Source organism: Apteryx mantelli, chromosome 1 (assembly GCF_036417845.1).
Source record: "Apteryx mantelli isolate bAptMan1 chromosome 1, bAptMan1.hap1, whole genome shotgun sequence".
Taxonomy (NCBI): Eukaryota; Metazoa; Chordata; class Aves; order Apterygiformes; family Apterygidae; genus Apteryx; species Apteryx mantelli.
The window spans coordinates 35,119,914-35,143,630 of NC_089978.1; the positions used below are offsets into that span (position 1 = coordinate 35,119,914).

Consider the following 23,717-nt stretch of genomic DNA (forward strand, 5'->3'; position numbering starts at 1 on the left):
GCTTATAGATGGAGAAAAGATCCTGAATGTGATGTGCTAAGAGGTGATGGCAGCTTTTGAAAAGAGGAGAGATATAGTTGATAAAAGAGATAGTAGTTTTTCTTTTAAGCAAAACTTATCACCAGAAACCTTGAATTAAAACAAATAAAACAAGTCAATATGTCTCTTTCAGAGTCTCACTTAACTGGCATCACTGAGACAATACATGATGGTCTTGCTTAAAATTTTGATCAATATGATTTTAGATTGCTTCAGTGCTTTGTGAAAATGTGCTCGACACATCACCCAGGCACATAGCCAAGGACACTTAGATGTCCCCTGATGTCACAATTTGGTCCAAAGATATATGTATATTTTAAAAATATGAAAATAGCTTGATTGACAGGGAAATTTTTTTCCATGAATCTCTGCCTGAAAAGACAGGCTGCTTTAACTCTAGGAGTTCAATTATACAGGCTTCGAAGGAAAAGAGAAATGATAATGAATACAATTTAGAAACTTCTAAAAAGTTACTTAAAATAGATTTTCCATACATAATGTTGCCATGCGAAACTCAGCTCTCTCTTGGTCTTCCAGGACTAGAAGAGAGTAATGTGTGTTCATTTGGAAATTCAGTAGCAAGGCTTTCCTGCCTCACTCTGGTGGACTGTATGATACTGTCCCCATGGGTCTGCCACAGGCATTTCACTTTTAGGTTCGGTAGGAAGCTAAAATGCTCTTCCTGCAAGGATGTCCCAGGTTTCTCTGGGACTCGACCTAAAGGTGCCCCCATAGGACCAGAAAGCCGAGGTGAGGCTCGAGCTGGTGAGTTCCACCCTGTGACTCTCCAGGTCTCCCTGCTCGCTTGCAGACAGCTGGTTGCTCCCCAGTGAGACCAGCTGGGTTATGACTTGGGGACATTTCCATGGGGCTGGGGCCATCTGCTTGGCTCACCTGTTCTCCACCCCCTCTGCAGGTTGCCTGTGTGGAGACATCCCTTGGTGTCCCAAGGGAAGAAGAAGAAACCTCTGTGGCATTTGGGGCCCCAGTTGGTGTGACACCGGCAATGTTTTGTGAAACCGGCTTTTCTGCATGCCTCGATTGAGGAATCCCCTTCTGGTCTGATTAACATTGAGATGAACTAAACAACCAAGCAGGCCTTTTCACTGTGTTATTTCTGTGCTACAGAGAGACTTTAAATCACATCTGTCTTATTTTCTCATGTATTCTCTTCTTTGGAAGGGTTGGGGTAAATGCTAGCTTTGAGGTAACTAGGAATTTTTTCTCTGAATGTGTCTACTGTATAGAAGCCAGCACAATTGAGTCATCTTCTTTACTATATTTTAATTCCCTTCAATATGTCCAGATGCTTTGGGTGCTTTCTCTGTTGTCTGAAATACAGTGATGTGGGATGTCAAGTTTCTGAAGCACTTGGTAGCCTTCATTTGAAAACAGCATTATACAAGGCCTATTTTTAAAATACTTCTAGAAGTAATTGAAAGATTTCAATAAAAATTTTTTTGGTTGCATATAAAGTCTTACAGAGCAAAAATTTAAAGAGGAATTGGTCTAACTTATTCAGTAGGCCACTGCCCTCCTAAGTGGGAAACAAATTAACAAACTTGTGATTTCAAGTAAGCTTGACAGAGTCATCAATTCACAGTGGCGTTCTGTATTCAAGCAATGATCAGACCTGTTTTTGTCACGGCTGCACTGCATTGCTAGCCTGAAAAATTGCTTTTTTTTTTTTCCAGATGATTTTGGTACTGCATATGCTTTTTTATCACTAAGCTGGACTTCTATAATGGTTTGCTTAATGTGCCTCCAGATTCTGTTATTTATAGACTTCAGCGTATTCAGATTGCAGCTGCTAGAATGCACACAAAAGAAAAAGCACATTTGTAACCTGTTAAGACTTAGTTCTGGGATGCCAGTGAAGTTTGGGATTTAACATGAAATATTACTGGATGACCTTTAAAGGAGCATCGCAAGAGAACACCTGTTTATCTTTCAGACCTTTGTTTTATTTTTTCACTGTTGAAATCTTCCAGTGTTCTACTTTCTGAGGAAAATCTGGCCTTTGTCTGTTCCACGTATTATCTTCAAAAACTGCTGGGGCAGAGGATTTTAGTAATGCAGCATCTCAAATGAGCAGTTCTTCCAGAAAATGTGTTTTGTGCAAATTGGCTTTGTTAGATTTAAGAGGAAACTGTAAATATATTGTGATTTTCCTCTAAGTTGTCTTGTCCTATCAGTATGGCCATGATTTACTCTTTAACTATTTTCAGTGCAAATTGATGGAGAGGATCCTTTACGAGTATGCAAAAATATATAAATACAGTGTATATACTAAAAAGAGAAATCTCTTAATGCTGCAACATATGTTTTATGAGTTTATAAGATGACAATGTAATTTTTAATGATATAGTCTAGAATGAGCAGTGGTGTTATAATTCATTCATAAGACTAAAAATCAAAAGAATAATGTGATCATGATCAGAGCTTCCATCGAAGCACTAAGGGTAGGACCTTGCTTATCTTCACTGGCTTGTGCCTAATGAAACTGTTTTCTTAAGGTAAGCACCAGTTCCTACAGAACTAACCTGTGCCTTAGAGGGCCTCCTATAAGAGGGAAACCTGACAGAGAAAACTTGGTAAATAGGGCGACTCTCTGGAGACCCTGGAAGGCACCTCTGTCCAGCAGAGTTGTGGGGGCTGAAGCACATGTTGGATGCCTAAGTAAGGGTCCCATCCCAGAAGATAAGACACATTTTCAGAACTGCTCTAGTATCTTACGTTTCATTAATTGAATTAGTAAACGGTTTTCGGCAAATTGTTGCTGAAAATGTTTTTCCTTCAACTCCTTTTGAATTCCAGATTTTAGGTGAGATTTTTTAGGAGTTAACATACTCACCTATAACCATGCAAAATTATAAGACAATGCCTCTTCTTGAAACATTGCACATGCAATATTAGGGGTAAAAGTCATCTTTGGAGTCACACTGGAGATGTTTCTATCATATACTCCAGGCAGGGTGGCTCTGATAAGAACCTATCATGTTCATTGCTGCTACTCCTAGCTTTCTTCTTCTCCAAAGATGGTCAGGAAGGCACTGATAGTGACTGATGGCAACTCCTTGTCTATCTTTTCTTTCTTTTCTTTCTTCTGTATTGGAAATCCATCCTGCAGCTGGAAAAATAAAAACACTGGAAAGAATCTGTACAAAATACTTGATGTATTTTAGAAGAAACCTTGAGTTCATCTGGTAAATGACCTGCCTACTGGGGCAGGTCAGGTGGAGCGTGACCAACCTAATGACTGCTGTCCTATGAATCACAGTGAATAGAAACAAATGTTTCACACGTGTTCTTCTAAGAACTGGAAAACTTGCCTAGATGTAGTGGTTCACAAGACAACACATCATTCCTAGCCATCTGTGTTGTCTCAAGAATTGGCACCAATAATATTTAATGCTTTTGCAACTTGTAATCCCGGGTTTCAAAAGGTTGATGGCATAAGTCTTTTCCTTGACAGATTTAGTGGTCGCTAAAATTAGACAAAGAGGTGAAATGACTCAAGGTCACTGAGCAGGTCTGTGTCGGAGCCAGGCAGAGGACTCCTCCTTGCATCCCAGGGCTGGCTGCTGACCCTGGCACTCCATGGAGGCTCTTCACTGTGGTACATTTAATCAGCCTCACTCCATGTCATAATTCATTGTCTGTGGTGTTATGGATATCTAAAGGGTAGGATTTTAACTTAGCAATCTGCTGTGTTATTGCATTAGTTTTATGTTGTGTTAATTTCTTTGTCTCATGGCATTCATTGCCTGTGATAATTGATGCACAATATATAACCAAGTTCTGTGTTCATTTGGGTAAGTGCATTTAATTGCCTGGTATAAAATATGTGTACTAAGTACAATCTGCTATGACTGAGAAATGCTTGTTGGTACGGACTTGAGGGTGCTTTATCTTCCTGACAACCAGTCTGAGGAAAGTCTAAGTGTCTTCTACAATCCACCACCCAAGGATCACTACTTGCCTTGTGTCTAGAAAAAGAATAACCACAAAAAAATGCCTTGTGGAACTGCTTTGCTGTGTTTGGCATTAGAATTTTGTTAATCAGAAGCTCCCAAGGAAGTTATTATTAACATCCCCCATTCCCAATGCTTCAACAACCAGCAGCACCTGGAAGACTTTACATATTTTCTCCTGTTCATCAGGATTATGGCTTCATATGCTCATGGAGTTACTCCCCTAGAGTAAAGCTACTCCCATGTGAAAGTGTTTATAAATGCAGATTTCTTTTACATATATCTTCAGGTCATTAATGCTTATAGAATTACTACTCAGTTATAAATCAGGATTGCTTTCTAAAGGTGTGACGCCAGTGAGATGGTGTTGATTTACATCTGCTCAGGATCCCTGCATAAGCTTGCACTTTCTTGCCTATTATAACTGATTCCTGTTAATTTTAAGGGAACAAGAACCTTTACTAATAGATGCATTTCTCATCGTACACATCACTTTGCTTTTTATATGGCTTAGACAGCGAAAATACAGTGGGCTTATTTGTTTCTCTGGCTTGTTTTGTTTCCAGTGTTTATGAAGAGTATAATAGCGCAGTATCTAAGCTATACAAGGAAACACTGAAATTTGCCCAAAGCTGATTTTATTTAGGACATTAATGAAACCTCCCCTCCCTTTCCACACTGGAACATTTGAAAGTTTTGAAACAAAAGCTAATAGTTAATTCTAAATTAGGCATGAAGTGCCTGTGAGATTATTTTTAGCCATATAATGTTGTTCTGTGTTAATGTAATTTGTGAGTTGTCAGCAGAAGGGATCTTTGCAATTAGTATCTTCCCTTGTAAAAGCACTAGCTTCTACAGTCCACGGCCTCTAGGATGTAGCATTAGTTCTGCCTGCAGCTTGCTGCAAATTATTCAGTGTTCATAGGTGCATTTATGTTTGTTATTCAGCTCTCTCCCACTGACAAAATAGCCTGCAGCAGTTCTTGGTTAGATAGAACTAGTTCCACTTCAGGCTCCTCGCATGTGGTTTGCAGTTTTCCCCTGGTTCAGCCTGCCTTGCATCTAGTTCCTTCTGATAGGGCAGTAGACCTGATGGCCGGAGAGAAAGCAGCGCTGTCCAGAGACACTGTGGGCTGTGAGATTATGTTTAGAGCAAAGATGTCCACGGCACAACCAGGCACAGCCGGTGGCATAGTACAGTACGGCATTCACAAATTAACCCAGGGACTCTGTGTTACTTCATATTCACGGCATCACATTATTCCCCCTCTGCAAAGTTTTTAACAAATACGTGCAGCTGGTTCACAAAAATATACAAAAATTTCAAAATTTGTGGTCATCACGGTAGGAGGCAAATGCAAAAGAAATCACCTCTTTGTTTCCAATAAGCTGAGGTGTGTTTGTCTGACCCAGGGTCTGATTCTTTATGGACCAATTACCATTTTTGGCAATGTGGGTTTGCAGGGGAGGAAAGTGTAAAGTCCAGTGGCAAATCTCCTTATGTCACTCAGCACACACTTTACAGAACAGTACAATGGGGGGGAAGAGGTGGTAGCAGAGAGAGTCCAACACGCATTTTATGCCCCTTAGCCCAGTAATCCCTGCTTGTTTGAGATGCCTTTGAAGGTCATCTTCTGAAACCACGAGGCAGCACCTCCTTCCTCCTAAGCAGGCAGGGTAATACATTACGGGGCTAAGCAACTAGCACACATAAATGTATGAAGAGGCATTTTATCACTACTGGACTTCAGACGCTGCCAATCTCAGCCCTCTCACTTACATCAAGGCAACTAGGCTCCCGGTCACAAGAAAGGCCATGAGACGCATGGAACCATGCAGGAGGCCAGGTCTGATCCATGGGTCATAGATGAACCACTCTCATCTGAGCTTTCAGCATATACTTGTAAATCAGGATTGATTTGGGAATGACTCCTAAAGAGGAAGGGGGTTGTATTGACAGAGAAATAACTTATTGACAAGGAATAATTCAGCCAGTCCTAACCTTGAAATAGATGTTTGTGGTCAAAAGTTTATAGCCTGAGTGAAAAGAGCTAAGTATGAATTTAAGGAACTGAACAGGAGACACCAAGTTTTTAAAAACTTGATATAAATCTCAGGCAGCTTGCCTGATATTAGTCACATTCCCTGCAGAGGACTATTGTTCAATGTTTTTGGTGTTTATAGATGCTATTTAAAAGCTAATTTTATCATAAAATTATTTTATATTATGTGCAATGAATAGTAGAGATCAAATAAGAATTGGAATTGCAAATTCAAATATTAAGAGTTGATAAATATTGACTTTTAAACAGACCCACTGTAGTTTTGAAGCAAATGCTTTTTAGCCTAGCATACGGTTATTTGTAAATTGCAACATACTAAAAACTGTACAGCATTGTCTGACCCTGCTACTTTCTTTACTTTTACAGCTATTAGGGTGGTCATGTTCCCATGAAGTGATCTGTACAGTTTCAGGGAGATATAATACAAACCTGTCTAGCTTGTACTTTATGCACATCATATGAAAAAAGAAAAGTGTGGGAGGAACTGAGCTAAAATATAGTATAATCACTTTAATTGTTTCTTTTCTAAAGATGAATTCTTAGGGTTTGCGTATTGAAAAACCTCATAATTAAGGTCTTTCAAGTACTTTTTTAAAAGACAGTCAGCATAATTGTCTTAGGGCTGAACAAGTCACCAACATGCACCCATCAGATATTAATGACCCCTCCACACCCCTTATATCTGGAAGCAGCCAGTCAGTTGGGATAGCTATCCACCAGTATCAAAGACTTGCAGATCAGACCCTTTAAGGTGCTGGCCAACCAAAAATATAATAGTTCCCTTTGCCATCAGTTATATAACCAATGCACAAAGACCTAGCATGGGCATATCTGTGTGTTCATCTTAATCTCGATATTTTCTCTATCTGCTGTGAGTGCTGTCAGCTCACAGCCTTTGGTCACACCTCTCATTCTGTTCGCTTATTCAACCTCTTTTTACTGTCAGCAATGCACTGAAGCGGTGAGATTCTCCAACAACAATAACAGCAAAAAGGTAAAGTTATGTAAAATTCATGGTCTGACAGAGACCTGGTGAAAGCAACACATTTTAACTAGAAGCAGATGCTCCATCGCTGCATCGAATTAACTAACCTTTGTGAGCCTAAGATACAATGTGAGTTAAGGACCAGGCATCATCCTCAGCTTTGTTAGGTTGTGTTGCATTTCTGCATCTCCGCATATTCCCTTCTGAAAGTCACTGCAGGGTTGTTTTTTTTTTCCTTTCATCTCAGAATAGGAAACTATTTCCTCGAAACTCATAACATTAGTTAATTGTTAACAGTTAAAAAAAAAATCACATTCATCCCTAAATGTTCTTTCAGCTGATGCCTTCATGCTGAGGAGGCTGTGTAGGTGCTGATAAGACCTAATTTGTGAAGGACTTTTCAGCCAGAGGCAAGCAGTCTGACAGGTTCATACGTGGCACTGTTTGTTCGGCAGGCAAGGCTGAGCATTCGCTGAAACTCCTCTACAACGGCCACTAACTGTGTGTAACGAGGCTGGGACTGGCGATCCAGTGAGAGCAAGCAGAAGCTTCCGAGCAGATTCTCAAAGCAGCCTGTTGTTTTGAAGTGAATGTGACACTTGATAGCTGATTTCTTCTGTTCTCTTTCAGAGCCTAATGAGCTGTGTGTGGGCCCTGCATTCGATGACATCCCATCTCAAGATGCTGCTAATACAATAGTTAATTTTTCCTGGTTGAAGAAGTCTAACAGGAACAAAAGCAACGGGTGAAAAAAACAATGGCTGCTGGTAAATATCTCAGATCTGCAATGGCCATAAGAAGATAGCTGGAAGGAACTGATTACAGCTGTGAATTGGGAATACACAGATATGTGAGATATGTGGTCACATTTTGGGTTTGGTGTTCATGATCAGAAGGGTAAAATCCCCTCGGCTCCCAGACCCCCTCTTCCTTCCCCAGCCCAGGAAAATCCATACCTGGACTCAGTCTGTTTCGGCCACAGTAATGATAATTCTCTTTTGGTTTCAGACAAAACTAGATATGTCACAGAGTGAATCAATTTGTCTTGACCTCTGTTTAGGTAGTGGCTAACATATTCTTAAGTCTTTTATTAAAAAAAAAAAAAAAAAAGGGCCTCATGTAAAACAGGTCTTTCCTTGGAGTGTGTTTGGTTCTCACAGCTTTCTGACAATTTGCCACTGGTTATGTATAATTAAATTAAATCATAAGATCATAGAATAATTCTTTCAGGTTGGGAGGGACCTCAGGAGGTCTCTAGTCCTACCTCCTGCTTCAAGCAGGGCCAGCCATGGGGTCAGACCAGGTTGCTTAGGGCTTTATCCAGGTTTGTGTTGAAAACCACCAAGGACGGTGACTGCACAACCTGTTCCACTGCTTGACTGTCCTCAAGGTGAAAAAGTTTTCCACTTTGGACCACTCCTGTTTCATTTAATGTCTGTTGAATGTTCCCAATATCCTTATTTTTTTCTGCACAGTACCAGGTACTATTATCAGTGGTCTAAAATGTGAATCATATTTAAGAAACAAAATAAACCCAAAAGATGCAATGGTCTTGGTATCTCATTTTCTGCGAAGGTTTTGGTTAAAAATCTTGGCATGTTGACTTTTCTATTTATAATGTGCTTCTTTTCCTGCAGCAGCTGATGGTTTGGGAAGTATAGCTATAGATACCACACAACTTAACATGTCAGTCACTGATCCAACGGCTTGGGCTACAGCTATGAATAATCTAGGGATGGTTCCAGTAGGATTAGCTGGACAACAGCTTGTGACAGGTAAGATTTTTCTTTTTTAAAGAGATCTGTGATACCAGTCCATGAATTCTTTCAGTCCTTTTTAAAAAACATCTGGAATGATTTCTGAGAACATATGCTCTCAAAACTTCATCTATGATTAATATGGCGTAATATGTATTAGTTGCTTCTTGTAATAGGTATATAATCCATATTATATTTTAACCTTGCGGAAAAGCCAAAAATCTTTGGGGAAGTTAGAGAGCTAAACCATCGATTCTCATGCTCTGTCAAGACTGGGGGGCAGGCCACATAAGAGAGAAATGTGTGAAATTCTGATTCTCCATTCAAGCAGAATGTCTTGAGGTTCTGCCAAGGAATACCATGGGCTGGGAACTCTTGACTGGAGAAAGATTGTAAAGTTACATTAAGTGGGGAGAGAAATATGAAGCCCATTCAGTTCATATGCTCAGTTAATATTAGTGAAGTGAAGCTCTCCTGTCAGGTGTGTGCTTATTTACTTTCTGCTTGACTCCATACATTGAATTTCAGGAGGTTGTTCTTGTTTGATTTTGTTATTTTGCTTACAGTTTGGGAGAGCTTTGTAGGGGATCACTTTTTCTCTTTAACAAAAATAAAAATAATACTTTGAATACCAGCCATGTTTCACACACAATCCTGATGTCATTTGATTTCTGTGGGAACTGTAGAGGCCCGATTAGCTGGGATTAATTAGACTTCATCCCTCCTGTGAGGTAGAGAAAGATTATTTTTATGTGGGTTGGTGCCCTATGGACACAAGTCATCTCTGCGTTAGGAGCTGGACAGACGTAAGACAGATCCCTTCTGGAAACTGCATAGCCACTTTAGCTTAAGAAGAGCTATGCAACATCTGGATCAGATCAACTTCCTGTCACATCTGCACCCATCCATGTAGACATGGATGCGGTGAGCCAGGTCATGATGTAAATCACTCTGTCTGACTCATTGAGGATTAGTGAAGCTTAATTTTGGCCAAATATGTCCCCTCCTGAGATTAGGAACTGAGTGGAGTTGTGCCAGTTCACAGAAGCTAACAATCTGGCTCTGAATTACCTGTTTTACAGATGGGTAAACTAAGCTGCAGAAAAGTTGACTGAAAATGAATCAGTCTCAAACAGAGAATTTAGCTGGGGCAGACTGTGAACTGATTCTCAGTTTCCCACTTTAACGCCACGCTCCTAATTAAAAGAAACATGTATAGCTGTTGTCTTCTCCCTCATGCGTTGTATTGGTGCTGTGCTCTGGAGATGAACAGAGGGTCTCTCACTCGAAGCTTATGTAGGCTGACCCATATGTCCCATGGAAAAGCAGCGTATTAAACTGCCGCAACGAGCACAGGATGCGGCAGGGCACATCACAAGAGAGTCCTCTCTTGGCAGTGCCAGATGGACCTCATTGGGCCTTGTTTGGCTCATACACATGCTGGTGGGAAAACAGCTTTTCCCATTTTCTAGCATTGGCAAAACCTGGTGGGGTACTGCCTGGGCATGCTGAGGATTTTCCCAGAGATCTGGGATCAGTAGCACCCATCCCAGGCAGAGGAGTAGAGAAATCCCACCAAACTGTGAGCAGGATCCAATGAATTCACAGCCCCTGTGAATGAAGTCACCAAACTGACACATTGATGTCCTTTTTGTGTGCTTCACTTGAATGTAATTACCTTCAAACCTGAAAATGGCCTTGTGTCAAAATCAACTTCCACTGCTTTCATTTATAAGCATCTCAGCTGCATATCCCATGGAGGGTTTGCACAGCTTTTTGTCTACCCCTCTTCCTCTCTCTCTCCAGTTTGGGTGTAAATTGTGTCCTCAGGTGTGCTCTGCAATCCCTACCAGGGCAGTCTCATCTCATGTGCAACGCTTTTCCCCACAAGGGAGGATCTCAGAGTTCATTGCCAGCTCCCCACCTTAATTTCCATAATTATGTGTATCACGTCTTGTAGGAGTGTTGTTCAGGTCAGTTGGTATTTGTTCAGCATTTTCAATGTATGAAAGGTGCAATAAGTAATAAATATTAATTACTGAAGTATTGCCTGATTTCTCTTCAGAACAGAATAACTTCTTTTCCTTCCTTTTCCTTTGCTTTGTTTGAAACTAACTTTCTTGTATTTTTTAAGGTAAATAGGTGCTTTGACACTTAATTGTATTTCCTTATGATTCACAAGTTTTTGACACATTTTCATCAGGGCAAATCCATAATTTTGATCACAATTTTCCATAAAAAGAATTATAGACAGATTTGCTCTGATATATTTACTATATCTACATTCAGTGACAGTTTCCATCACCATATTAGGCCAAATACCTAAACAGTTCTTATCCCTTTCTGACTTTTTTTCATTTTTTATATCAAACCTAGCAATGACATAAACTTCCTCAGCAGTCACCTATTACTTTTTTTACTGCCATCCATGACATTTCTCTGAGATGAAAATGGAACACGTGTCCAAATACTAACTTTTTGTCTGTCTTTACAAAGAATTATTTTTAATTTTATTCTTTTTTTTCTGCATGATGACAGCTGGGAAAGCAATAAGTAGTTTAGATGAGCCTCGGACAGAGACTGAGCTTTCCTGGACATCTTTATATAACCTGCCATAGTCTGAAACTTGATGTGTGGTACTCATCTGTAACCTGACACATCCCTTGGTTCTGTGATCTTTCAGTTTCCAAAAGACCTATTCAGTCAATGCCTTCCCCTCCCCAAACCTACTGGTTCCTAATTCCCAAATTGCGGAGAGGGAGGGTTACCCCCTTAACTGTGAAATCGATATGATCTGGTAAGTCTGTTTAAAGGCTTTTGCTGCTTTTTTTCCAGCTGATGTTAACTTAGCTGCTCTGTGACATGCTGGGATGCCTGCCTCGTAGCAGGATTATGCTAGCCACTTTGCAATCTGTGAAGCTCTTACGTAGCCTGAAAGTTTGTTAAAACTACAAAGGAAACTTCTGCAACATCTGGCTCATATTCTTCTAACAGTCCGGGATGTAGGCTGTCTGGTCTTGGTAACTAATCAATTTTAAGCACTGCTAACCTTTTAATACCAGTTTAGATGCTATCTGTACTCCATTTAATTCCTTATCTCCTAGTGCTGTAAAATTGGATTTTTGATCTGGGCAAATGTCAGAGCCTTTCATTTGTAAGGATGGATTCTTGTTAATAGTTGTATAATATCTCTTCTGTTTCTGTATATCCTCTGCTTATAATTCTTGCTATTCAGAAAGCTTATCTTTTCCCATAATATTTGGCTACTGCATTACATATACGCTAATATATGCATTTATACATTATATACACATAATTCATACAATAAACCGTAGTTTAATAATGCATTAGCTAAAGTGTTAAAGATTGATGTCGCAGAGTTATGGCTGAAAAGCACTTTCATTCTAAACCTCCCCTTTCAGCAGGTTATAATTTTTTTCCAAAAAATTGCCTTTTGGGCTGAAATTTCTCATGCTTGGTCTCAGCCCAGAGGTAAAAATTTTCTGGAAAGGTTTGAGGAAAAAAAAAGCTTTTAAATTATCCAGGCCTTAAAATTGCTGTTTTCTATGTTTTGAGACTTTGAAAAATATTGTCAGGTGAGGGCAAAAGGATAGGTGGTACTCCACCTATTTTGAGGTCCAAATCATCTGTGTGTATTTGGCAGTGTTTCACTGTCACGCTATGAAGGTTCGATAGCAACGACTGAGACAGTAATATAATAATAATAAAAAAAAGTTTATATCCTCACACAAGTTCTTGGATTAGTAACATCCATTAAAATAATGTGATTACTAATTTAGAAAGGATAACACAAAACCATCAGTTACTAATTTAGAAAGGATAACCTGAAACCGTTGATTACTGCGCTATTAATTGGAAGCACTGCTTATCCCTGCTTGAAAGCTTTCTTGTTCACTCTCTAGTGAGAGGGCTCTCAACCTCGAGGAGTTACCTTAACCCAGCGTCCCAGGAAAAGGGGAGGGGGGGGATACTCACGGTCCAGCCGGAGAGGATGGTCAGGTCACGTTCCCGTGCCTCCTCAAACTCTCCTAGCTGCCAAGTCTCTTTTAATACGGCTGGGGCTCTGGGCAAACACTGCTTTTGCTGACTTTTAGCAAGTTTTGCAATCACAGGACTGTTTGTCTGCTTGGGAGGACCCGGCTAGCAAGGCAAGACCCCAACACCTCCGTATTGTTTCTTCCCTCCCCGGGGGTCCGTGCAGATTCCAGGTGGCAGACTTCACTTCTCCAGGCTTGTTAATGCTGCCATTCCGCAGCCTTGCGCATATCAGTCCTTGCGCATATCGGTTGGTAGACGACTTTAGTCCTGTTAAGTCCTCTGTTCAACAGCTTTGGGCACATCAGTTCTTGTGCTATCAGTTCTTTTGCATATCAGTTGACAAACTTCAGTCCTGTTAAGTCTTCACTCGCCCGTCAGGCAGCTCTGATTCAAATACATTATGGTCTTCTCTTTTGTAACGTTAGGAATAGCAGAACAACTCAGTGACTGCAGGGGCCAACAGTGAATGCTTTATTTTGCCTTTGCCTTGGCACTTTTAAAAAGTATTTTGGGCAGTGCTGAACTTAGCGTTCTTATACTCTCGTTTGTTTCAGCAAATGGCATCAGGTCACCTGTTTTCTAAAGGAAGACATCCTGCCAGGAAAATAATTCACTTCTCCAGTTCAATTTGGTTCTTCTTCAGTTCTGAACCATTGCCCTGAAAAGCACAAAGCAGTTCAGATGATTTCCTCTAGAGTGATTTAGATGAATTAAATATTTGTTAATCAAAGATGGTGTCTGTCAAAAAGTTCAGTACAAATAAACAGGAGAAGCGGTACATACATGGTCGTTCTTCTGGACTTAGTCAAGCTCATTCTCTGTGCTGCATGTTTGCACTCTTACAGAAGAAAATAACAATCCCCAAGTACAGACATCCATGATGAGAGTTACACATTCTGCCTAGAAGTCAAGTATATGCCTGAAAACTGATGATTTCTACTTATTGAAAGAATTAAGGCAAGTTTTTCCATGTGAGTCCAGCTAACAGGCCTCAGCCCTAAGATATTAAAACTTTCAGTGGCCTCAAGTTTTGTTTTGGCTTAAATTAGGCTTTGACCACCTTTATAAAATCCTAGTGAAATCAGAGAGCGGTAAGTTTTGAAGTCTAACATCTTGCTTACCAAAAGGTATAGGAAAACTATATACCACTTTTGTGGCCTCAGGCACATGTTTTTTAGACACTGTGGGTTGTGAAATATTAGACACTTGCATCAACCTTTCTGGTTTTCCATTTGTCTTTTCTTTCCCCACACACTTGTCTTTTGACCTGATTTCAGTGCAACATAGGAACTGTCAGTTTCAATCAGATCACCTTGCTTAGTATTGCACTTTTGACAGTGTTGAGTATCAGATACTTCAGAGGAAGACGTAAAAAGCAAGTCAGCACTGAAATGCTTCTCCCTCCAATGGTCTCTCCTCTTGATCATTAACAGACAGAGCAAGATTTCCCAAACGGCAAGTTATAGTTCCAAATCAAGTCATAACTCAGCAAAACCTCACTTTTGGAAGCAGCGCCTGTGACAATAAGTGGTTGCAATACTGAAACTGTAACCCCAGAAGTAGTTTTTGATAACAGAAGAAATTGGGAAACTTCAATCTCGAGACTCTTAAATCCTAAAACATAAGGTTAAATATCCCACATATATTTTACTAGCTCAAGTCCTCCATGGACCTAATATTTAGACTCTCTCTTGCTTGAGGATGAGGATTCTAACTAATTGTAAGCTGATCATTGTATCTGGATTCCAATGAGTCCCAAGCATTTTACCACATGATGGGCATGTCACCTGGAAGACTAGCATGATGGCTTTCCTTCTTCCTCCTCACTCCACTGGCTTGAGAGATCACCGATTCCTATGCAGAGGAGTGGAGACAACCCAATGATTATTTGAGAACAATAAAGGGTGGGCTGAGAATTAAGAATTCCCTCACCAGTCTGCCTCAGCTATGGAAAAGTCCTTTAGGCTTCACTGGCTTTCTAGCATAAAATGGATGAGGCATGCCCAGCAAATTATCGTCTACTGCAGATTGTCTTATCCTGAGCAAATTGTAAACATATTTCTCATTGTTCTGGTTTTGTACTATTTTTATATTGTTAATGAAGAGAAATCAAATACTGTAGGAAATCAAGGTATATTTGATTATATTCAGCAATTGCCCAAAGAGAGGCTGTACAGTGAGCACTGCTGAAGATCTTAAGAGGTCAGCTGGCCAGAAGACTCTGCCAAATCCTGTGCATATACTACTTCCTCTGTGGTATCTCCATTACTGAAGGCTTGGAGCCATTGATATCCGTCTGGTGGTCTCATTTGGTTTTATTCCTGCTATCTCGTTACTTATTAAAGCTTCCTTTTCAACACATCATTTTTTTGCTGTCAGTGTTGCCTGCCAGTGCACACATAACTTGCATCTTCCAAGTTTTGCATCAAGCAAAACACAGCTTTCTTTTCTGTAAGTAATACTGAGCTCCTATTTATTGATTATAAAGTCCATCCACAAAAATTTAGAATAATTCACTTGTACTATGACCTGAAGATAAGAATTTTTTTAAGAACCAATGTTTGAACATCTATAGTTTATTACCAAAGTTTAACGCACTCCAGATGTAACCTTTTAAGTACATACTCAGCTGGTGAAGGCACTCCACGTATGCTCATTCCCCGCCTCTGTAGCTGCAGACCGCAAGAGCTGCTGAAAGAAATCAGCAGTCCCGTGGCACGGTGGTGCGGCACATCTTTACCCTTACTGTGAACAATGCATTGGCTTGACATTTGACAGGAAAAGAAGATATACAAAGTCTTAATCATATCTTCCTAGATTTCCATAGGTTTTGCAAAAACCTCAGAGTTAAAAGATCTTTAGAAAACACCTTTCCAGATATTATGGATTCCAAATGTGTTTTATGCCTTGTGTTTAATAAGCAGGCTACAGAATGAAAGAAATCTAATAAAGCATACTGTGAAGAAAATCAAATAATTTCTCTAATTTTATTCTAGTTCCTTCCTATACTTCACCATTATAGTCATCACTGCAGAAACATTGCATTTTAGTCAAGAGGAAGAGAAAAGATTTACTGTTTTAATTATCTAAATGGCCAATCAGAATAATTAAAGAGGTTTGAAATATGCTCTGTAGGGTTAGAGTAGAGCCTGTACCCAGCTAAAACCATATACTTATATTGTCAAGACACAAGACAGCAGCAAGAATGAAAAAGAATAGATCCTTTTGGAGGCCTAATATGTAGATCCACTGGGAACATTTTTAAAGAAGTATTATATATTAGTGTAACAAGTAGTTTTTTTCATTGACCTGAAAAGCACCTGCAGAGTTAATCACACTTTCTATCATGTGAGTGTTACTCAAGGAGACTTCACACCAGGGGACATTAAAGTGCTAGGAACAAACACAGCCAGTTTACAACAAAAAAATGAGAGAGCGATTCAATGGCCGGAGAAAATGTGGCAGAAACGCTAGGTGCCTTTGACACCCTATTCAGGATTAAGTGTGCCTCTTAGGTCATGTCAAGTGTCTCCTCTATATTAGACCTTAATTGAGGCCAAGGATAAAGATAACGATTAAAATCTGCTTGGCACTTAAGGGTGGCTAGGACTTTTTAACATTGTGTGAGGGGCTGAATGTCCCAAATAAGCAAGACTCAGAAGGTGAGCAGGGACACATAAAGGGATGTACCAACTGTGAAGCTTGTGTTGTATGTGTTTTTATTTTTGGATTACCACATCTCTTTTTTCTGTTGTTATATTTTACTAGTTTTGTCCAGGGTCAGTTAATGCTATAGGGAGGCCACCTGATTACTGTCTGGCATAGCTCTTTTTAACTCTCTCAAAATATCAAAATACTTTTATGATTATTATACACCCAAACAGAAGACATAGTGGGTTTTTTTGTTTTGTTTTGTTTTTTTATTCCTGGCTGTTTTTAGTTATACCACAAAGAAATCTTTGTTTTGCATGTTTTTAATTGAAATTACAGTGACGTATCATACAGAAATATTTTATTTTTGTAAAAAACTTCCCCATCTTTTAGATGACTTTGGAGAGCCCTCCCCTCACACTGTTTTCCATGTATTTATGCATTCATGACAAGAAAAACCATGAGTGATTATCAGCATCCCACTTAATAAGGTAAGTCAGGAGGCTGTTGGGAACCATTTGCTACTGACTGTTCACTTCCTCTGGAGCACAGATTTTTTACAGTACTTTCCATTCACACATCAGTCCTCATCCAAGGGCCCCAGGCTACCTGGCCAATTTGGGGAACCCAGTGTAACCCCTGTGTGGCAGGCAGACAGTTTATTAATGAGAAAATATAGATATGGTGGATAGGAATCAACAGGAAGAGCAAATTGACTTTGGGGGTGCCATTTTTGGGCTTTAATCATGAGATTTTTGTAAGAAGGTAAAATATTAGTTAATCCAATGTGTCACAGTATCCCTCAGTAACAGTTATCCAAAATCTGCTATGGATGGTTACCATTTTAACTAGTCAAAGACAAGGTATGAATACCACATTATGTATTTACATGGCAAAAAGGCTTGTTTATGGTGGACTGCTGGAAGGTGGCCTGCTGAGCAAGTCGTGTCCAGTTGGGGGGGTGTGATCCTGCCTGAAGCCCCAAGGCCCACGCTGTGACTAGGTCGTGTTGATAGCTTGCAGGAGATGGACACAGCAATCTCAAGGGCCATGCCAAGTAGTCTTAAGAGAGTGCAGTGATCAGGGTGGCCTGGAGTCACAGGGCAAGATGTTGTTGGGAGAGGAGGACCTGAATAGGAATTAATCTCCAAGCAGCCACTCTAAATAAGGACTATAAAAGCTGTCGTGCTTCCCTAGGCAGGGTCTCTCTTTACCTGCATGGGCTATGTTAGCACGTAGAGCTCGGCCGCTGAACAGCAAGCAGGAGAGGATTGCTTTTTACATTTTACCTTGGGATAAAGGCATAAAGATGGATTTCTTTCCTTTCTTCCGCCTGTCCTTCAAATGCCCTTTGCACATGCAAGAGAGTTAGGTCTCACAAAGCACGCAGAGATGCACTTTCACATCGCTGCAGGAGTCTGTCCATGAAATATCTGTACAGGCGACCCATGTGGAAAAATACCTTTTGATGGTCAGTGTTGAAGAAGCCCATTAGGTTTCAGTGAGCCTAACCCCTGAGCATGCGAGGGTGGCTGTAACATAATATTTTGCTAATGTTGACTTGGTTTAGATAAACAGGGGATTTACCGTACCTTCCCATGCTCCAGTGGTGACAGATGATGTGCGTGACATCACCGGCGCTGAGTAATGTCTCTGTAATGGGAAGCAGCTGGTTGTTGGAGTAGTTCTGTCAGCGGACTTGGAGGTGAAAGATAATTAAACCTAATACACAAAATGTGCTGAAATACTCTCCAACATGTATTTAGATTGTGTTCTGCCCAAATATTAAAGATACTGTTACTGTAGCTTCAGAAATTTAATAAGTTTGTTAGCATACCAAGGACAAATTTATCTGCTTTTCCTGTACGTGCAGATATCTTAATGATTTTTTTTTCTTAAAAACATGGTTCTCCTGATCCTAGTTGATTTTCTTTTATAAATAATCTTCTCCTGACCACAGTGCCTACATTATTTAATGATTATTCATTATTTGCATTCAGAAAAGGCTTAGAGATAGAGAGCTCCAGTAAGGTAAACACTGTATGAACATATTTAACAGTCAAGCCCTGCCCAAATTGCTTACAGTCTGGGTGGTTTTTTTTTTCACTTAGATAAACCAGGTAGGTAAGGGACTGCAAGGAAACAATGGGATAATGCTGATTGGCATGAAAAACAGCAGTGATTAAGAAGCTGCCTGCCTATTGTGTAGTATTTTTTACAGGCAGCTTGGCACAGCAGTAATATGGTGGTAAGTGAAAAAGTGGTTTAACTCTTATCTGATATTCTAAGTCAGGCAGTGAGAAATGGGCAAACTCGCTATTGTACAAATGAGAAACAGGCATACAGTCCCTACCTGCACTTCTTGACTATGCTACTCTAATTTTTAGAGAAGGATTGGAAAAAAGGGAATGAGAGAATAAGGAAGAGCTTTGCTAGTATTTACAGGAGAAAGCACAGTGTGAGAAGGCACAGATATGTTTATTGTAATCTTTTTTTAAAGATCCAGCAGCACTAGCCTGTATTTCAGAAGAAAAAAAAGATGTCCAGATTGGAGTAGATGGAGAGGGCAAGTTACATGTGTCTTAAACTTATTTTGTTCTCTATGATGTAATTGTATTTTAAATGGTTTATTTCACCAGAATTAAATGTGGAATATTATAACCAATTGCAGTCTTAAGGTTTTTCCTCATTTTGAGCTGCATCTGTCAAATTTATTTAACCTTTCCAGGGTTTTTAGGAATTATCTATACTTGGAATTGCATGACTGGTCCCTTTACAGGAATAATTGTTGAAATCTTCATTTCTTGGGCCTTTTGATAACAATTTTGGCATTTCAAACATGCTTTGTAGAGTATTTTTAAAACATACCAGAATGTTTTAAAACTTTATCTACTAGAATAGTCAGTACCAAAAAATAAATTTAAAATTCCTTAAAAATAATAATAAACTCACCAAAAATAAGAGGACGGGAGAGAAAAGTGGCCTGATTTTATTTTCTTATAAATAGCCTGATATTTAGAGTGTTTATACCTATACATAATGCTGCTGTCCTTTACTATAGTAAATGCTATATCATCATTCCTTTTTTCTTCACCATGCTTTTAATATTCTACTTTTGTAACCTGCTGGGGACTGAGAGAAGGATCATGGGCTGTGAGAAGAGAGAGCTCAGATGCTGCACCTGGATATCAGGGCTGTGTGCAGGCAGCAAGGAATGGGAAGCTGCAGCTGAGCAGCTCCAAGAGTATCTGATTTAATAAGCTGCTTATTAGAAATATTGTGGGGTCTTTTCACATTATTAGCCAGAATTCAGTATATGAAAAAAAATCTCAAATACAAGTTAATTCTTGTTATTCACCAGCTGTATAAAATAAAACATCTCCTCCATTTCTTCCTACATATGTTGCCTTTTAACTTTGTATCCCTTTGTTCTCATCTGCCTGATTACCTCAAGTACATAATCAAGCTTGATTTTTTAATAAACCATAACTGGTTCAGGCTTGTCGTGACTGATTTATTGACTCCCAAGACTAAGGACTTTCAGTCTCAAGACTAAGATCATTTCTGGCTGCAATTCAAGGTGCTAATTTTGAGCTTTAAATCTAAACGTGATTTGGAACATGTGTCTTATGTTTTCCATTCAAAAAGAGCAAACACAGCCCATATTTATGTTGTTGTTTTTGTTATCGTCTGAGTGGAATTTAATCTGGAATTAAGATAAAAGAAGCCCAAACCATCCAGTTCTGCAGAAACAGCCTCTTCATGACAGAGACTGTCTTCTGGAAGCCAACAGGACTATTGCATATGAATGGAAGTTACTAGCAGTGGTCCTCAGGAGGGGACATATATCTCCCTGAGGGATGCTGGTGTATATTTCTCTATAGCAAACTGCTTCAGCACTGCCTGATGGCATGACCCGTGTCCCAGCATGCACACGCTCCTTAGCAATGTGAAGGTGCAGTGCTAGGAAAGCAAAATGATAATAGCTGATGACTCATACACACCATTTGGTGTGCCTCAGGGACTGCCTGCCTTCCAGTGTTTTACCTCAGCTGTTGAGCTCATCTGGGACACGAGCGCTAACCATCCTTTGAAGTGTTCATCCAGGCATTTGAGGCTTGGGATTCTCAGTAGAAGGCTTTTTTTACTGCAACTTGTTTAACTGACAGTTGTGTTCCTCCTACCTCCCTGCTTCCTGTTCCCTTGTTCTCTGGTTTTCCATCAACAAAGCATTAGGGTAGATTTGAATACAGTCTCTGTAATGCAACAGATATCTCCTAAGGGGCATTGAGATCTCTTAGCTACCTCAGTAGTAACAGAAGGATCACACAATTCTAAGGATGGTAAACAGAAACATTATCACACATTTGCATATTCTAGCCACCATTAGTGTATACTGCCATTTCCTTTCTTATTGCAGAAAGGAGTTAAGCTGTAGATGTAGGGATATTTTCTCAGTGTTTTCTTGTTAGAATTCCAAAGACAGTTTGGTTTTGCATGCATTTCCTTTTTTGCTAGCTCGATTATTTTGCATTTTCCTATGCATAATGGCATTTGGCCTCTGTGGGCCATGTTGCCTAAGAGAGCCACATCTCACTAGACTTGTTTACATGACCCATTATTTGTTGTGACTCCAAGTTTTGTTTCATCTATAGCCTTGGGATGTTGTTTTTAATGCCTCATCCACATCTGTACATAGTAAGCATGAACTAAAGAAGTTCTCTAGAGAACTTTTTTTATTGTTTACCGTGCATTTATGATCAGAAGATGACAACCTGTCATAGTTTTTTTTTTATAGTTATGTTATAGACTGAAAATATCGGAAAGTTCCATGTTACTTAACAGCTGCATATAAATAGAGTTTACAAGTTTGCAAGTACTGTCCGCTCTGCAAACTCATTTGGGGATTTAAAGGGTAACAAACCTGTTTTCATCCTGGCATCAGTAAAATCCAGCAGTAAAACGCTGCTGGCCAAATATTGTGGTTGGAGCCCTGATTGTCCTCCCTGGAACTGCGGAGGTGAAAATAAGAGAGCGTGATCCCAGGGTTAGGCAGAGAGCGCCATCCCATCAATAATACAGAACCAAAATAGGACCCAGCTTCCCTTTTCCACTTCTGCAAGACTGCAGAGCTAGCAGGAATAAGAGGTTGTAAATTTTTTTCCTTGTGCTAGTAAAATAAAGAGAAATGATTCTGACTGTAAAACACCAGGCTACATCTGTCTCTTAGATTAGAAAACCAGAAAACAAACAAACAACATCTTTTCCACCACATATAATTAACCCTCTCATTTAATGGCCAGGCCCACTCGCAGTCTGTGCTGCCTTGACCTGTTTGCAGATAACAAAGCAAGCTTCGGCGAGTGCAAAGGGGAGGAGAGAGGCAGGGTCACAGCAGGGTCCTCCAATATACTCTTGCTCACAGTGCAAGGAAGCAAATGCTGCACATTTCTAGGAGCAGGCTGCACGCCTGCATGCCTTCTGTGTAAGGCAAGATTTGTGGGTGAGGGTTATATTGCTTCTTCAACCAACTTGTATAGCTGGAAAAAAATGTGCCAGCCCTTCCCTGGTCTGAAGCAAGTAGGGAACTAAAACTTTAATTATAACAGATGGTAAAAAACGTGCATTCAAAGGAGGGAGTATTTTTGTAGCATGTTAATTTTCTTCCCTTTATTAATCTTTTCATCTTCTACAGGCTTACTTATCTGTTCCTTTACTTTACAGAATAACCACCTTGTCACCATTTCCACTGTAATATGCCCATTTTTCTCAGTCTAGCTGATTTAACATATCTAATTAAACTCAAAGCAATTGTTCTCTGTTTGTGCTTAGGTTGGAAGTTCACGGCTTCTACCTTAGACCTGAACATGGTTTTCTCTGTTTTTTTCTGACTGTACTGGATGGCCCCTAAAACTTGTCTTGCCTATGACCTCAGACCACCACAGCTACAGCAGTGCTATTACAGCTGTATGATATTATTCTCAGAGTAGCCCTCAAATGCAGACCCACATGGTAATTAGGACTGTAAGGAAAAGATCTCTTGAGTGAGAAGGGATTGTGTTCTTTTAAGGGCAAAACCACAATTTGAGCTAGTTTTTATACACAGAAGACTTTTTTATTTTTTTTATTCTTGTTCTCTGCCTCTTAGTCATTAATCTCTGACATGGAAACTTGTCAAATACTTTTGGAAATTGAAACAAATGTGCTGCTTCCATACATATTTTTCTTACCATTTAAAGAGCTCCAGCTTCTCTTCCTGTACTCTCTCTGTCCTAAGTCCCTGTTGCTTCATTCAGAATGGACTGCTGTTCCATTTGTCTGACACATTTTTCATCGTGTCCCTTGCAACTGTTTTTTAGTCAATGGCTTTTGTGAAGTTTTCATGTGATGTAGGTTCTTCAATGTTTTAAGCACATCTGAACTTCTCAGCCTTGCCAGTTAATGCAGTTGCTTGTATGCACAGCCATGCAGGGAAATATAACAGGTTTTTTTTCCTATTGTGACTTATCAAAAAAAGACTGTTGTTTCTAAGCCACATCTCTGATTTTCAGTGTTTTTCACAGAAGCCAAATTCAAGACTTAAATCTTTTTGTTTGTTTATTTAATGAGGTGCCCCAATAACTTCACAATTGTTTCTTTATAGCTGAGAAGTATGTGCAAGGTTCTGTCTGCCTGTTGTCTGATGCATAACTGGAGTGCCAAATAAGGTGTCTCATGGCGCTAGGTTCCCTTGACAGTCTCTGGAAAGACACAGAAATCTCCTTTGGGGGATGTGGAGATTATTGCAGTGGGGATGAATCATTCTTCAAAATCTTCCACCTCTTTGCTTGGACCGTACGAGGAGCCAAAGGTGAAAAGGCTCCTGTCTGAGGTGCGATGGTTAGATGTTTTGGTGTGTGTGGTATGAGTCTCTCTGTGCCTACAGCGAGTCCTGGATTGGCATTACTTGCTTTTCAGCTGCAGTTGAAAGTGAATTTTTACAATAAACCTGCTGCTTTGTTTCTCAGTGAGTAAAAAAATTCCTCACAAAAAAACCCCTTATCATCCTCCAATATTAAATTAGACCTGGGATGAAAGTAGAATTTTGCTTCAGAACTAAAATTGAATTACAGAAAGGGTTCCTGGACTGTGTCATCTCAGAGTTGTCACATTGCCGCAAACCAGGGGAAAAAGGCAAAAAGCATTCTAG

At 39.8% G+C, this 23,717-nt stretch overlaps 1 protein-coding gene across 9 annotated transcripts in view; it reads left to right on the forward strand.

Moving 5' to 3' along the window:
* Positions 1-23,717, forward strand: part of ENOX1 (ecto-NOX disulfide-thiol exchanger 1) — a 367,098-nt gene that overhangs the window by 216,535 nt on the left and 126,846 nt on the right. For 8 of the 9 annotated variants that reach the window (XM_067292384.1, XM_067292410.1, XM_067292413.1 and 5 more), the window contains 2 exons: positions 7,692-7,828; positions 8,699-8,836. In XM_067292384.1, the coding sequence (XP_067148485.1) occupies positions 7,819-7,828; positions 8,699-8,836 (148 nt within the window). In that variant the 5' untranslated portion in view covers positions 7,692-7,818. Of the gene's footprint in view, positions 1-7,691; positions 7,829-8,698; positions 8,837-17,000; positions 17,020-23,717 lie in introns of those variants that run through there. The other variant, XM_013948359.2, reaches the window with a different exon arrangement.